The 16,771-nt window shown below is 49.6% G+C and overlaps 1 protein-coding gene across 4 annotated transcripts in view; it reads left to right on the plus strand.

Moving 5' to 3' along the window:
- LOC135903957 (amiloride-sensitive sodium channel subunit delta-like) overlaps positions 1-16,771 on the plus strand; it is a 136,913-nt gene that overhangs the window by 92,780 nt on the left and 27,362 nt on the right. For all 4 annotated transcript variants that reach the window (XR_011507438.1, XR_011507439.1, XM_065434467.1 and 1 more), the window contains exon 9: positions 16,323-16,388. Coding sequence is in view for 2 of the 4 variants with exons in the window: in XM_065434467.1 (XP_065290539.1) it covers positions 16,323-16,388 (66 nt within the window). In the remaining 2 variants the exon portion in view is untranslated. The remainder of the gene's footprint in view (positions 1-16,322; positions 16,389-16,771) is intronic.

The following is a 16,771-nucleotide window of genomic DNA, read 5'->3' on the forward strand; positions in this document are numbered from 1 at the left end:
GAAACCCCGGCGTCTTTACGTCACTGTGGCGTCACATATTTCAATGTATCTTTTCGTATTTGGCCCATTGTGACTCAGTAAAATTTCGTAAAACTTGCTAAATTCAGCAGTTGGCTCCTATATGTTTGCCAGTCCATATGATTGCCAGTAAAAAAAAAAAGGAAAAAGAACTCAGCAGACGCTGTGAAAATCTGTGACGGCTAGCTGGAGAAGGAGTTTCACAACAGCGTCGCCACCAGTCTTGAGATTCTGCCTCTTTCCCGGCTATGTATACCATGCCTCATCTTGCGGCATGAGTAGCGTCTTTGGTATTATAGAAAAATAATCTACTACTGATAATAATCTACTAATATGATCCGTTTTCGCGGATGCCTTTTTCATCGCTCACCAATTTGTACTTATTGTTTCTGGTCCTTCACTTTGCCAGCATTTACGGCAATTTGTACGGTTTAATATAATGTCTTTTATTTTTATTTTCATATGTTCAGGGTGTTTCACTTAACTTGAGCCAAACTTTAAAAAATATGCGAATGCCACGTAGCTGGACAAAACCAAGGTACTGTTGTTTGCCGTCGCTTGGAGATACTAATATTAGGTTTTGCATTCCGCCTAATTATATAAATAGCCTTAATTAATTAATCATACAACTTCTCAAATAATATAATTAGATTAAAAATGCCAATGAAAAATTGTAGGGCATCATGAAAAACTCCCGCTACAGCTTTCTGTTGCTCAATACGTGCTACATAAATGTGTTTTTCCTAGCGTGAAAGAAGCCCGCGAATACACGTAAAGTGCCTCGAGCGGCCAGTCGCGCAGCAATTTTGCGTGCATTTGCGGGCTTCTTTCACGCTCGGAAAAACTTTTATGTAGTGCGTATTGAGCAACAGACAGCTGTATCGAGAGTTTTTTCATGTCGCTCTACATTTTTCTCATTGACACTTTTCATCTAATTATAGTATTTAAGCTTGATTAATTATTTAGGACTAATTATTTAGTTAGGTGAAATGAAAAATAAGTTGAGTATCTCCAAACGACGGCAAACAACATTACCTTGGTTCTGTCCAGCTACGTGACATGTGCATATTTTGAAAGTTTAGCTCAAGTTACGCTCAAGTGAAACACCCTGTATATGGAACTGATGGGCGACTTCAATGCCAGGGTAAGCAATAAGCAGGCTGGAGACAAGTCAGTGGGGGAATATATGGCATAGATTATAGGAATAGCAGGGGAGAGTTATTAGTAGAATTTGCAGAACGGAATCATTTGCGCATAAACAATACCCTCTTCCGCAAACGAGATAATCGGAAGTGGACGTGGAGGAGCCCGAATGGAGAGACTAGAAATGAAATAGTCTTTATACTCTGCGCTAACCCTGGCATCATACAAGATGTGGACGTGCTCGGCAAAGTGCGCTGCAGTGACCATAGGATGGTAAGAACTCGAATTAGCCTAGACTTGAGGAGGGAACGGAAGAAACTGCTACATAAGAAGCCGATCAATGAGTTAGCGGTAAGAGGGAAAATAGAGGAATTCAGAATCAAGCTACAGAACAGGTATTCGGCTTTAACTCAAGAAGAGGACCTTAGTATTGAAGCAACAAATGACAATCTTATGGCCGTCATTAAGGAGTGCGCAATAGAATGCGGTGGTAACTTTGTTAGACATGATACCGGTAAGCTATCGCAGGAGATGAAAGATCTGATTAAGAAACGCAAATGTTTGAAAGCCTCTAACCCTACAGCTAGAAGAGAACTGGCAGAACTTTCCAAGTTAATCAACAAGCGTAAGATAGCTGATATAACGAAGTATAATATGGATAGAATTGAGCATGCCCTCAAGAACGGAGGAAGACTAAAAGCAGTGAAGAAGAAACTAGGAATAGGCAAGAATCAGATGTATACGTTAAGAGACAAAGCCGGCAATATCTTTACTAATATGGATAAGATAGTTCAAGTGGCTGAGGAGTTCTATAGAGATTTATACAGTACCAGTGGCACCCACGACGATAATGGAAGAGAGAATAGTCTAGAGGAATTCGAAATCCCACAGGTAACGCCGGAAGAAGTAAAGAAAGCCTTGGGAGATATGCAAAGGGGGAAGGCAGCTGGGGAGGATCAGGTAACAGCAGATTTGTTGAAGGATGGTGGGCAGATTGTTCTAGAGAAACTGGCCACCCTGTATACGCAATGTCTCATGACCTCGAGCGTACCGGAGTCTTGGAAGAACGCCAACATAATCTTAATTTAACAAAGTTGGGACGCCAAAGACTTGAAAAATTAAAGACCGATCAGCTTACTGTCCGTTGCCTACAAAGTATTTACTAAGGTAATCTCAAAAAGAATCAGGAACACCTTAGACTTCTGTCAACCAAAGGACCAGGCAGGATTTCGTAAAGGCTACTCAACAATAGACCATATTCACACTATCAATCAGGTGATATAGAAATGTGCGGAATATAACCAACCCTTACTATAGCGTTCATTGATTACGAGAAAGCGTTTGATTCAGTCGAAACCTCTGCAGTCATGCAGACATTACGGAATCAGGGTGTAGACGAGCCGTATGTAAAAATACTGAAAGATATCCGCCGTAGTCCTCCATAAAGAAAGCAACAAAATCCCAATAAAGAAAGGTGTCAGGCAGGGAGATACAATCTCTCCAATGCTATTCACAGCGTGTTTGTATTCAGAGACCTGGATTGGCAAGAACTGGGGATAGGAGTTAATGGAGAATTGCTTAGTAACTTGCGATTCGCTGATGATATTGCCTTGCTTAGTAACTCAGAGGACCAATTGCAATGCATGCTCACTGACCTGGAGAGGCAAAGCACAAGGGTGGGTCTAAAAATTAACCTGCAGAAAACTGAACTAATGTTTAACAGTCTCGCGAAGAGAATAGCAGTTTACGATAGGTAGCGAGTCACTGGAAGTGGTAAGGGAATACATCTACTTAGAGCAGGTAGTGACCACGGATCCGGATCATGAGTCTGAAATAATCAGAAGAATAAGAATAAGCTGGGGTGCGTTTGACAAGCATCCTCAGATCATGAACAGCAGGTTGCCATTACCCCTCAAGAGAAAAGTGTATAACAGCTGTGTCTTACCAGTACTCACGTACGGGTCAGAAACCTGGAGGCTTACGAAAGGGGTTCTACTTAAATTGAGGACGACGCAACGAGCTATGGAAAGAATAATTATAGGTGTAACGTTAAGGGGATAAGGAAAGAGCAGATTGATTGAGGGAACAAACGCGAGTTAATTACATTTTAGTTGAAATCAAGAAAAAGAAATGGGCATGGGCAGGACATGTAATAAGGAGGGAAGTTAACCGATGGTCATTAAGGGTTACGGACTGGATTCCAAGGGAAGGGAAGCGCAGCAGGGGGCGGCAGAAAGTTAGGTGGGCGGATCAGATTAAGAAGTTTGCAGGGACAACATGACCACAATTAGTACATGACCGGGATAGTTGGAGAAGTGTGGGAGAGGCCTTTGCCCTGCAGTGGGCGTAGCGGGGCTGCTGCTTCTGCTGCTGCTGATGATGATGATGATGACGATGACGACTACGACGATGGAACGTCTATGAAAATTGGGAGAAAGATTTCGCAACACTGTCCTTCTTTTATTTTCAGTTACTCACGCGCTCGCATGCATATGCTGAAATAATTATCACAAACGCGCACATAGCTCTCTAATTTTAAGCAAGGTAATGAGGAGGACATCCAGTCGAGTTAAAAATTATAATGCGCATTTTTGGTCATGCATGGCCAATAACAAAAAAGTGGGTTTTAATGCCACGTTCTCAGTTGCGATTCCAGATTTTTTAATGTGAAGTACACATGAAAAATGGCATCGAGTAATTTTGATAATGAACGAAAAATATACCGCAGCACTCATACTTTTAAGCTCTGTTATGGACGGCGGAAAATTTCTCTGATTTCTTTTCGAATGCGGCGCACATTTGCGCAGACACGTAGTGTCTGTTTTCATGCAGACTGTCACTTATCTACAGCTGCGCCCCTGCTCCATCAACAAGTCGGGCGTTGTCGGGATTGGGGGCTCAATCCCATATCGCTCGTGATCCGTTGTCAAGATTGGAGTCAGGCATGAATTAGAAGGTAGCTGGCCCATGCCGTCGTCCAACTTATCCATGCTGAGGACGTTGATGAAGGGAAGGACTGCTTCTCATCGAGAACGAGGAATACGGATTTATTTACAATATTTACATTCAGTTCATCAGTCTAGCATGACTGCGAGAGAAAGTACGTCAGCCTAACACGACTGCTTGAGAGAGTGTCTCAGTCCAACATGACTGCTTAAGAAAAGTGTCGAGCATCCGCACAACAGCGGCTTATAAGCACTCGGTCTCCCCTTGATTCCAAGGGGACAGAAAACACACACACACACAGGTGCATGGTCCGGAGCTGACGTCAGAGGGGCTTCGTAGAACTCGGAGCCGACCGGGTAGCACATTGTCTTGCGTCTTGGTAGGCGCGTGGGAAGGAGCCTACGACGACGTTCCCGCGGCCACTCCTCCACCCGTAGCAGATCAGGTCCGCGTTTGGGAGTTCGGTAACAATAGTTGGCCCGCCGAACTTATTCAGTCACAACGGCGACGAGGCTTGAGCGTAACGGTGGCGGTGTCTGCACAAAGCCTGCTTCGTCAAACGCATCCTAGCTGAAGCGACGGAGAGTGGAGGGCGCGCGTATTGTTCCCGACACAAAGTCGACTTAGTCACGCCGTGGCTAGAGGTTGGCGGCGGCGTTCCAAGATGAGGTTGCCACCGCTGGCGTAAATGGCTGGCAAACTTGCACTGCAGCTGGCCGTTCTTAAAGGGAAGCTGAAACACTTTTCGAAAAAAATGAGTTCTCTGCGGCATTCTACAGTTTTGAGTCCCCTGAACACGAATATCTCGTTCAAAAAGGGCGGAAACAAGCGCAAGCGGCTGTTTTTTCATGAAAACGCGCACCAGCGCCTCAGGGTATCGCGCGGACGCCGCTGTTGCCCGTGATTGGTCGGAGCCGCTGTGACGTCAGTGGCGGCAGTCGCCGGTCGGCGCCGCCGCATGCCGCCGTCTGAGAGCGTAGCACGCTGTTCTGTTCCGGCTGCATAGCTGAGTTGTAAGCATTATGGAACGTTCTCGCTGTCTCGGACAGCTTGTATTTTCGCCGTACATGTTCGAACCGACAGCCGTTACGGAAAACGATAGCGGCAACGACGGCAACGACCATGTTGAGTGTGCCAAAAGCGAGAGCGATGTGTACACCTTCTCGCGCGCTGGAAATCTTAGCTGTTACGTATGGTTTATTATTATTTTTTTTCATGTAGCTGCACGTTCCAATGACGGGAGAAAAAATGCGCTAAAGTGTCACTGGGAACTTGCTGCTGGAAGAATGCCGAAGCACTAACTTCTCATTAGATTGTAAACACGGGTACAATTCCGCGATGTCAAGCACCTTGCCGCTGCTTGTCTGAAGTCCCGTGGTTTTCTGAGCGTTGATACACGATCGCGAACATAAGTGCCGCGTTTCAAAGCGCGCACATGCAGTGCTGCGAGGTACAGTCATGGAAGTTGCTTATCATACACATCCAGATCGAGATGGTCAGGGGGATTATATGTGCAATATTCAGAATATGGTTCGACGACTTTGCGATTGTGGCTCGATCAAGAATCGGTATGCGCGCTCCATGCTAGTGTTGACATAAAGATATTAGGCAGTTTTAGCACCGCCGTGTGGTAAACATGATAACTGCAACCGTACGTCGAATGTCACTAGGCAAGCCTATACTGAAATTTATTCCTCAGGTGCAACGCTGTGGAAGCTACGCACGAAGTCCGATTACCAAAATTTATTACTGCGCGCGTTTCCGTCTATGGTTCGCACCGTGCCAGCGGCATTTGCTCGCGCGAGCATGCACGTGAAGCTGCCGCAACGGGCTGCAATTAAAGAATGCCGAAAAGAAAATTGATTTGAAAGAACGTGTTAGCAGCCGTATAAGTACACGGATTGTTTCTATGGGTAAATTCTTTTTTTTTCATTCAGAACTGAGCTTAGATATGAAAAGTTTTCTAAAAAATCGGGTCAAGAAACATCGAACTTTTTCTAAGTGCGAACGCAGCCACTGCAAGAAGTATCTCAAGCCTCCACAGCGTTGCACCTGATGTATGAAACGGAGTATAGCAACGCTAGCAACAACGCGTTTCCGCATTTGTCGTAAGGCTATCCGGCTATCGCGGAAATAGTCCGAGCACAGCACAGTTGATTTCGTCTCTCCTCACCGCACTGCGCTGCAAGCTTCTTGTGCTTCGGGAACCTGTGAAACACCACATCGTCTCGCCCGCGTGTGTTCGCGCAGCCGAATGCTGCACAGAACGAGGGCATGTTGGGCGCCCTTGGCTGTAGGCACTCACGCAGCACACAAGGAAAGAACAGTTTACGAAAATCGCAAAACAAACGTGAGCGGCGGCGGCGGCAAATCTCTCGTAGCGTCGTTCAGTAAAGCGCAGGACGGAAAGAGGCATGCGAGCGCATGCCAGCACGCCGGTCCGGCAGCTCGGTCCCCGCCAGTGACGTCACTCTCGCCGGTTCTCTCCTCTGGTAACCTCCTCACCCGGCGCTCCGGGAAGCGATGGGGGCGTGTCCGCGGGGGTGATTTAGAAAGCGATTTCCGCCCCTTATATTAACAAAACGAAGAAAAAAATTTCGGAACCGTAAATTATTAGGTCTGTTCTTCCCAATCCCAGCAATTCATGGAAATTGAAAACCACTTCAGCTTCCCTTTAACAGCGGCTGTTCACACACGTCTCACAACGCCCGCCCTTTTCTCATACTTTATTTATAGCCCTGTCTGACCGCGCAGAAAGAATATATGCCAGTGGCAGATAACAGCACATAATCAATTCTATATACTTCAACATCCCGCTCGTATACGTATAGCAACCTAAATTTTTTGTTGTTGTGGTGCGTACTTTCTCCTCCAAGCTCATCTTGGAGGAAGTGACCCAGCGACATTTTACCTGTTGCGTGGCGCTGGCAACGTCCTACAGCTTTTACCATTTGCCCACAACTGCCACGTCAGCAAGCAACCTGACCTAGCTGGCCTGACAGGTGTGATATTACATGCCTTCATAGCATTTGACTAAACGTCTCCTACGCTGCATTAGTAGATAACGCTTCTGCAATGGCAAAACGGCCACTGCTATACCATGAGAAAAGACGCGGCAAGCCAGAAATGACGAAAAAGCGATGACGTTCAAAAAGTATTTCGGAGAAACGTCGTTGCGGTGGCGTAGCAACAGGGGGGGCCGGGGGGCCGTGGGCCCCGGGTGCAAGGGGCTAGGGGGGGGGGTGTCATATACGCCTGAAGACACCCCTCTTTCCGCCGGCTTGACTGGGCGCAAATTGCTAAGAATGTTCCGGTATCCAGTAGCCCGAGCTCATGCACCCAATGCGTTGCGCCGCAGAATTGTCGGCTTAAGCTCTATCAACACCCCACGAAATAATTGCACGAATGTGCGGGCTAACAAATTTAATTCGCGAAATGGTCGCTAAACTATTCGCCTTAGCGGAACGTTTCATGTGGGGTGCGCTCGTGCTGTGCGTTCATGCTGTGCGTTCATGCTGGGAGCAGCTAGGAGTCGCGAAACATACAGTGAGGCGTTGTAAGGCGTCGGGGCTCTTGGGTCCCTCTTCCGTTCTTAACGCGCAGCGAAGACGAACAAAGACAGCAGCAAGAGGGCGTTCAAACAGCGCGCCCGGCGCTCGCGTTTACGGCGAAGCGTTCGTTGAGAGCGACGTTGCCTAAGTGGGGCCGTCAAAAGACGCGAATGGGATTCTCTGGATCGCCTTCAGACTCGGTTCGGCCAAAGAGTTCGGAGGCGTATGACTCGACAGGCTGTAGTCGCGGGCCCGGCGCGATGTCCTGCTCGCTTTTACTTCCCCTCTCCCGCTCGCTCCGAGAAGCCGCTGCGAAACCTGCCGTTATGTTTCACGCTTTTCTTCTTACCGACGAAAGTTTCAGAAAACTGTTGTTGTGTGACTTCATGTCACAAGTACAGTGTCTGTATCAGCTGCACAGAGTTTTATAAAAAAAAAAGGTGAATTTTGTAAGAATATTTCCCGATCGAGATTCTATGAAGTTATGTCTTTTTCTGATTACTAGGAACTCGGTAGCGCGAAAAATATGGCAGATAAGTAATAACCATATCCTTAATAATCCCGTAATTAGTACTTATAGAGGAAGCACTTCAATTCGAGAATTAAGGACTCAAAGTCATATTGTTAACTCAACAAAAACGTCTTAAACAAAATCATTTTCGGTGCTACAACCTACAGTACTTTGGCACTGCGGGCGGCGCCCAGTATATAGCAGCAGCGAAATAAATCTGAAATAGTGGACCAGTGACGTTGATAACATAATCCTCTCCATTGCGAGTGCAGACCAAAATTAGTGCAAGCTTTCGCTGGCACGGGCTCCATCGCGCCCTTTTCTTTCTTTTCTTTATGGTGACGCCAAGAAAAAAAAAATTATGGGGTTTTACGTGCCAAAACCACGCCAAGAATCGACGCAACGCATGCTCTATTCTGTTCCCAATCTTGCTGTGGTACCGCAGCTCGGATAATCACGTTTGTCCGTATGGCAGAAAATGAAAACAAGGCTTTATTGATAAGAATGAAGAGAACTCGTAATTGTCATAGCATTGGCGCCCGCGCAGCGGGGAAGCAGGTAGCGTTTTCTAATAGGGTGGGGAGACCAGCGTCACTGACAAACAATTTAATTTTCGTTTTCGTTCAGCGCTGCCCACAGACGAAATACTGCGTGCCATAGTACCTACGAAGATTTTTGTGAAGTTGTTGTTGGGCAAGATATTGTCACGTGGTAGTGACGGTGACGAAAGAAGCAGTACGGTGGAATACAAAACTAGCTTTTATTGGGCGAACCTGTGCCCACAAAACAGGCTACACTTATAGCACAACGAAAGCGGCGAACACGCTCGGCGATCGTCGAAAATCTGATCAGCGGGTCAAGCGCGTCGGCTTTTATAGATCTGGGCCGGTATTTTGTAGCGATGCCTGTTCCGATTCTATGCTTTTTCAGGCTTTTCGCGCTTGGCCACTGGTCAGAGCGACGGCCTGCCCACATTATCAAAGCGATCAGGCGGCCGTGTGTGGTGGATGATAAGAATAGCATAGAATAAGGCATAAGGCATCGCTACAAAATAGCGGCCCAGTCGTCGAATGTTCCAGATTAACTGATGGGACCCGCGTGTCTTCCACAAAGTTCTACACCATTCGTGTCACGCGATGAAATCTGATAACACAAGGTTCGGCGACAACAGATACGCGGATAGAAGCGTCGATAACTTTCCAGAAACGTCGGATACATGCAGGCGCGTCCCTCGCTCTGCGATTACAGTTGTCAAGCGGCGAAACGTGGTTGCGCGATAAGTACACGTGTCATTACCCCCCTCTTAAAAAGCATCGACCCGATGCTGCAAACAAACGAAAGTAACAAAGAAAAGCACTCGTAGCAAAGAAAACAACAAACTAAGGAAGTTCATCAGCGTCCGTAAAATGGTTTAAGGCGCACCACGTGGACCACTTCAGATCGTGCGCGGCGCCGCTGTGAGTGCGAAATGCCGTCTGGCACGACCTCATAGTCTAGTGCGCCAATACGTCGGATGACCTTGTAGGGTCCGAAATAGCGTCGCAGCAGCTTTTCACTGAGTCCTCGCCGGCGTATCGGGGTCCATACCCAAACACGGTCGCCGGGCTGGTACTCGACGAAGCGTCTTCGGAGGTTGTAGTGTCGGCTGTCGGTACGCTGCTGGGTCTTGATCCGTAGGCGGGCGAGCTGTCGGGCTTCTTCGGCGCGCTGGAGATAGCTAGCGACGTCAACAGTGATGTGGGGCAGCATGGCGTCGAGCGTCGTCGTCGGGTTCCTGCCGTAAACCAGCTTAAACGGCGTGATCTGTGTTGTTTCTTGCACCGCCGTGTTGTAAGCGAATGTTACGTACGGCAGGACGGCATCCCAGGTCTTGTGTTCGACGTCGACGTACATCGCTAGCATGTCGGCGAGGGTCTTATTCAGCCGCTCCGTAAGGCCATTCGTCTGCGGGTGGTAGGCCGTGGTCCTCCTGTGCCTTGTATGACTGTATTTCAGAATGGCTTGGGTAAGCTCCGCTGTAAAGGCCGTTCCTCTGTCGGTGATGAGGACTTCTGGGGCGCCATGTCGAAGCAGGATGTTTTCGACAAAGAATTTCGCCACTTCGGCTGCGCTACCTTTCGGCAGTGCTTTAGTTTCAGCGAAGCGGGTGAGGTAGTCTGTCGCCACGACGATCCACTTATTTCCGGTTGTTGACGTCGGAAAGGGTCCCAGCAAGTCCATCCCGATCTGCTGGAATGGTCGGCAAGGAGGCTCGATTGGCTGTAGTAATCCGGCTGGCCTTGTCGGCGGTGTCTTGCGTCGCTGACAGTCTCGGCATGTTCTGACATAACGGGCGACGTCGGCGGTCAGGCGCGGCCAATAATACTTTTCTTGAATCCTCGATAGTGTCCGGGAAAAACCGAGGTGTCCAGCGGTCGGATCGTCATGTAGGGCGTGCAATACTTCTGGACGAAGTCCTGACGGGACAACAAGAAGGTAATTGGCGCGGACTGGTGAGAAGTTCTTCACGAGTAGACTGTCTTGAAGCGTGAAGGAAGATAATCCGCGCTTAAATGCCCTGGGGACAACGTCGGTGTGCCCTTCGAAATAATCGACGAGGCCTTTAAGTTCCGGGTCCGCTCGTTGTTGTTCGGCGAAGTCTTCCGCGCTTATTATACCAAGGAAGGCGTCGTCATCTTCGTCATCTTGCGGCGGCGGGTCAATGGGGGCGCGTGATAGGCAATCGGCGTCTGAGTGTTTTCGTCCGGACTTGTATGTTACAGTGATGTCGTATTCTTGTAGTCTGAGGCTCCACCGTGCCAGCCGTCCTGAGGGATCCTTTAAATTCGCTAGCCAGCACAAGGCGTGATGGTCGCTGACGACTTTGAATGGCCTGCCATATAGGTAAGGGCGAAATTTCGCTGTAGCCCAAACGATGGCGAGGCATTCCTTTTCGGTTGTAGAATAATTGCCTTCCGCTTTTGACAACGACCGGCTAGCGTAAGCTATCACGTGTTCATGTCCATCTTTTCTCTGGACCAGGACGGCGCCGAGGCCTAGGCTACTGGCGTCAGTGTGGATTTCGGTATCGGCGTTCTCGTCGAAGTGCGCAAGTACGGGCGGCGACTGCATGCGTCGTTTGAGTTCTTGAAATGCCTCGGCCTGCGGCGTTTCCCACTTGAACTCGACGTCACATTTAGTTAGCTGCGTCAGCGGCTCAGCGATGCGTGAAAAGTTCTTGAAAAATCGCCTGTAGTAGGCGCACATGCCAAGAAATCTACGCACTGCCTTCTTGTCGATGGGCTGTGGGAACTTTGCTATGGCAGCTGTCTTCTGCGGGTCGGGGCGGACTCCAGATTTGCTGATGACGTGGCCTAAAAATAGAAGCTCCTCGTAAGCGAAGCGGCACTTTTCCGGCTTCAGAGTAAGTCCTGATGTCCTGATGGCCTCTAGTACTGTTGCCAGCCGCCTAAGGTGAACGTCGAAATTTTCGGCGAAGACGACGACGTCATCCAAGTATACGAGACAGGTCTGCCACTTCAATCCTGCTAAAACCGTGTCCATCACGCGCTGGAACGTTGCAGGCGCCGAGCACAGTCCGAATGGCATAACCTTGAACTCGTAGAGGCCGTCTGGTGTGATGAAGGCGGTCTTTTCGCGATCTCTTTCGTCGACTTCTATTTGCCAATAGCCAGACTTGAGATCCATGGACGAGAAGTATTTAGCGTTGCAGATCCGATCCAATGCGTCGTCTATCCGTGGGAGGGGGTATACGTCCTTCTTCGTGATCTTGTTCAGACGCCGATAATCGACGCAGAAACGTAGGGTTCCGTCCTTTTTCTTTACCAGAACAACAGGGGATGCCCACGGGCTTTGCGATGGCTGGATGATGTCGTCGCGCAGCATTTCGTCGACTTGTTCTCTTATAGCTTCACGTTCTCGCGCCGAAACTCGGCAAGGGCTCTGACGGAGTGGTCGAGCGCATTCCTCGGTGATTATGCGATGCTTGGCGACTGGTGTTTGTCGAATCCTCGATGACGTCGAAAAGCAGCCTTTGTATCGTCGGAGCAGACTTCTCAGCTGCTGTTGCTTAATCATAGGGAGATTTGGATTAATGTCGTAGTCTGGTTCGGGAACCATGGTCGTCGGGGTAGATGCGGCGGAATCCGATGGGACAAACGCATTACTTGTTTCCAGAATTTCTTCGATGTACGCGATCGTCGTGCCCTTGTTGATGTGCTTGAACTCCTGGCTGAAGTTTGTCAGCAACACTTCAGTTTTCCCTCCATGCAGTCGAGCGATCCCTCTTGCGACGCAAATTTCACGGTCTAGCAGTAGACGTTGGTCGCCTTCGATGACGCCTTCTACGTCAGCGGGTGTTTCGGTGCTGACCGAAATAACAATGCTGCAGCGAGGCGGGATGCTCACTTGATCTTCAAGCACACTCAAGGCGTGGTGACTACGAGGGCTCTCCGGCGGCATTGCTTTATCTTCCGACAGCGTTACTGACTTCGACTTGAGGTTGATGATTGCGCCGTGTTGGTCCAGGAAGTCCATACCGAGAATGACGTCTCGTGAACACTGTTGGAGGATAACGAAGGTGGCAGGGTAAGTCCGGTCATGAATGGTTATTCTTGCCGTGCAGATCCCAGTCGGCGTGATGAGGTGTCCTCCAGCGGTGCGAATCTGAGGGCCTTCCCATGCGGTCTTCACTTTCTTCAACTGGGCGGCGATGTGTCCACTCATTACGGAGTAATCGGCCCCTGTGTCGACTAAGGCAGTGACTTTGTAGCCGTCGAGAAGCACGTCGAGGTCGGTTGTTCTTTGTCTGGCATTGCAGTTAGGTCTTGGCGTTGGATCACGGCTGCGTCGTGTTGAAATGAAGTTGGAACGTCGCGTCGTCAAGTCGTCTTTCGTCGGTGTAGTTTTGGCTTCCAGACTTCGTCGGGACGGCGGCGTGTCGTCATTAGGTCGTCGAGATGGTTTCTTCGTCGTCTTCGTCGGCGGCGGAGGATCTTGGTCAGTTCGACGAACAGCAACCGCACCTTCATCGGTTGCTGCTTTTAGTTTTCCGGGTATGGGCTCGCTGACCGGCCCCGGGCTGGGCCAGTGTATGGTCGGCGCTGCGGCGACAGGTAGCGGCCTGGTGATGGCGAACGGGACGGCCGTCGAGGGCTCCACTGAGTAGCGGCGAGGTAATCGGCGATGTCACGTGGGCGCTCGCCAAGCTGTGGACGCGGCGCGTTGACGGCAAAACCTCGCAGTCCCATCTCCCTGTACGGACATCGTCGGTAGACGTGACCCGCTTCTCCGCAGTGGTAGCAGAGCGGGCGGTGGTCAGGAGCACGCCAGATGTCCGTCTTCCTCGCGTAGGTGCGCTGGGCGACGGGTGGTCGTGCTGGCGGACGACGAAACTGTGGCGTGACAGGGCCCTGGCGCGGTCGCGGAGGGGGTCCTTGACGGCGTGCGACGGTGGCGTAGGTCATCGCTTGCGGCTCACGCTGCGGCGATTCAGGGGCTACTCCAAGTTGTTGTTGGAGCTCCTCACGCACGGCGTCGGCAATCGAAGCCACTTGAGGCTGTGATGATGGGAACAGCTTTTGTAGCTCCTCCCGCACGACAGCTCGGATAGTCTCGCGTAGGTCGTCGGCGGCGAGTGACTGAACTCCGGCGTAGTGGGTAGAGCTTGTACGGCGGTTGAATTGCCGGTTCCGCATTTCGAGTGTCTTCTCGATGCTGGTGGCCTCGCGAAGGAACTCTTCTACGGTCTTCGGTGGGCTTCGTATCATTGCGCCGAAAAGTTCTTCCTTCACACCACGCATGAGAAGGCGGACTTTCTTCTCCTCAGGCATATCCGGGTCGGCATGGCGGAACAGACGTTTCATTTCTTCCGTGAAGATGGCGACGTTCTCGTTAGGTAGCTGCACTCGGGCGTCCAGCATGGCTTCGGCCCTTTCCTTGCGCACGACGCTCGTAAAGGTGCGCAGGAAGCCGGTACGGAAGAGGTCCCATGTCGTCAAGGTCGACTCCCGGTTCTCAAACCACGTTCTGGCGGCATCTTCTAAGGCAAAGTATACATGCCGCAGCTTGTCGTCGGAGTCCCAGTTGTTAAAAGTCGCGATTCGTTCGTAGGTCTCCAACCAGGATTCTGGGTCTTCAGTCGCTGCTCCATGGAAGGTCGGTGGGTCCCGAGGTTGTTGTAGGATAACGGGGGACGCTGGGGCAGCCATTGGGGTTGTTTTGACCACGATCTTCTTTGTCGACTCAGAAGTCCGTGCTCTGGGGGCAGTCCTTGCAGTCTGCGGCTAGCACGCTGGTCTTCGGCGATGTTAGTTTTGTCCTCGGGCTTTGGGCTTGGATCGCGGCTTTGCGGGGGCGTTCGGTACATGAACGCACAAGCACCTCCACCAGATGTCACGTGGTAGTGACGGTGACGAAAGAAGCAGTACGGTGGAATACAAAACTAGCTTTTATTGGGCGAACCTGTGCCCACAAAACAGGCTACACTTATAGCACAACGAAAGCGGCGAACACGCTCGGCGATCGTCGAAAATCTGATCAGCGGGTCAAGCGCGTCGGCTTTTATAGATCAGTCGTCGAATGTTCCAGATTAACTGATGGGACCCGCGTGTCTTCCACAAAGTTCTACACCATTCGTGTCACGCGATGAAATCTGATAACACAAGGTTCGGCGACAACAGATACGCGGATAGAAGCGTCGATAACTTTCCAGAAACGTCGGATACATGCAGGCGCGTCCCTCGCTCTGCGATTACAGTTGTCAAGCGGCGAAACGTGGTTGCGCGATAAGTACACGTGTCAATATGAATGTCGGGCTTCAGTTTTGCAAATGCAATATTGCCGCTAAAATTGGTAATTAAAACTTTATTATAAATATATTTTTGTTACTTGTGACGTGAGTCATGTTTTCCACGATGCCGCATTTGTATTGGCTGCCAAGCCTTACAGTCTGACCCAAGATGTGCACATCGGCTTATCACACGTTATCAGTGCAGCACCCTGTGTTATTTGCTGCAGAAAAAATAGCGTGTATATCTGCTGCATTCGTGATCTCTCGGAAAGAAAGCGAAGGAGAGGGGGACCCGGGGAACGTGCGCCGTATCCAAGGCGGCTGTACTGGTTCTGAAACCCGGAAATTGTCGATATCTTCGCCTTCCTCGACTACATCAAGGGGGGGGGGGGGTGACAGAAGACCTATGGGCCCCGGATGCCAGACGCCCTAGCTACGCCGCTGCGTCGTTGGCATGCGTGTCAAGACACACCGGCGGTGCGCTGTCTCTGCGTCGCGCAGGTGCTTTTTATGCTTCTACGCACGACACAGAAACCGCACCCTGTAGTGGTTGACTCAAGTTCACGTGTTATCATAGTGAACTTAGCCTGCGTGTGTTTCCGCAGTCAACGCGTATATGTGCCTCTCAACTTTTATTATGGCACTTTACGCTTTCTTTGCTAATTTCGTACTTTCATGTGTTGAAAACTGGTTAGTTTGACTCGTTTTCCGATGATTTCCGTTGACTTCATCGGGCCGTATACGCCCCGATGAAGCATATTATATATAACATGTTTCAGCTATAAGTTCTATATATGGGACCGTGGAGCATCGTAAGCGCAAATACTGCGACTTCACTCGCTCGCTCGATAGCTGACTTAAGCGAATAACCACCTATTCTTCTTCTTTTTTATTTTTTAATCTGGCGTTTTACGTGCCAGAACTATGACCTGAGTGAGTTTCTCTTTAACGTGCGCCCTATGCTCGGTGCACTAGCGTTTTCGCATTCTGCGCCCATCGGAATGCTGCCGCCGCGGCCTCATATCTGTTTCCCAAATGTTTTATGTTTTTGTTAAAGCTTGGAAACGAACGGAAGCTGTGAAGTTCACAGTTGAAGTCCGTTCTAACAAGTAACGTGGGCTGGAACACGCAAATACATTCAATGTGTCAAGAGATCGCGCAGTGACGCCGGCCTTGCATAATCGAGTACCCTTGGAAGCTTCACTTTAGCATGTCGCATATATACTCTACAGTATATTATTATAATCGCGTAGGAGTGCTCTGACATACCTCAACAGCAGTCAGTATTCTTTAAATCAAAGGGCGCACCAGCAGTGAGTCTCAATGCTTTTTCCATCCAAAGCAACGTCAATTTCATTTTCAGAGAAATCGTGTACGACGTGAAGCTTGCAGGCATCACCGAAGAAGATGGTTTCAAGCACGACCGAAAGTTCGTATCAACCATCATTTTATTGTTTTGCTCTCTTTCAGTTACCTTTGACGTATAAACACACTGATTTAGACTAGTGCGTATGCATGGTAACAATGTTTTTTTTTCCCCTCATGCACAAATGAGTACCGGAAGATCCTTATTAACCATTTGCAGGCTCGCACAGATTCGTGCAGCACAGTTATAGTGACTAGAAGGGAAGGTGGAAGCATTGATGGCCGCGGAGCGCAGCAGCAACGGCGGCACTGCTGTCGCTATTCTTAGACCGGCCTACTCGCGCCGCAAGTCGCGTCGCTATATAATAGGCCGGCACTTTGGTCGGCATAGCATGCATATATTCGACGTCACCGTTCCGCTTGTAGTCTTAGACGCTTTTTATTGCG

Source organism: Dermacentor albipictus, chromosome 1 (assembly GCF_038994185.2).
Source record: "Dermacentor albipictus isolate Rhodes 1998 colony chromosome 1, USDA_Dalb.pri_finalv2, whole genome shotgun sequence".
NCBI lineage: Eukaryota > Metazoa > Arthropoda > Arachnida > Ixodida > Ixodidae > Dermacentor > Dermacentor albipictus.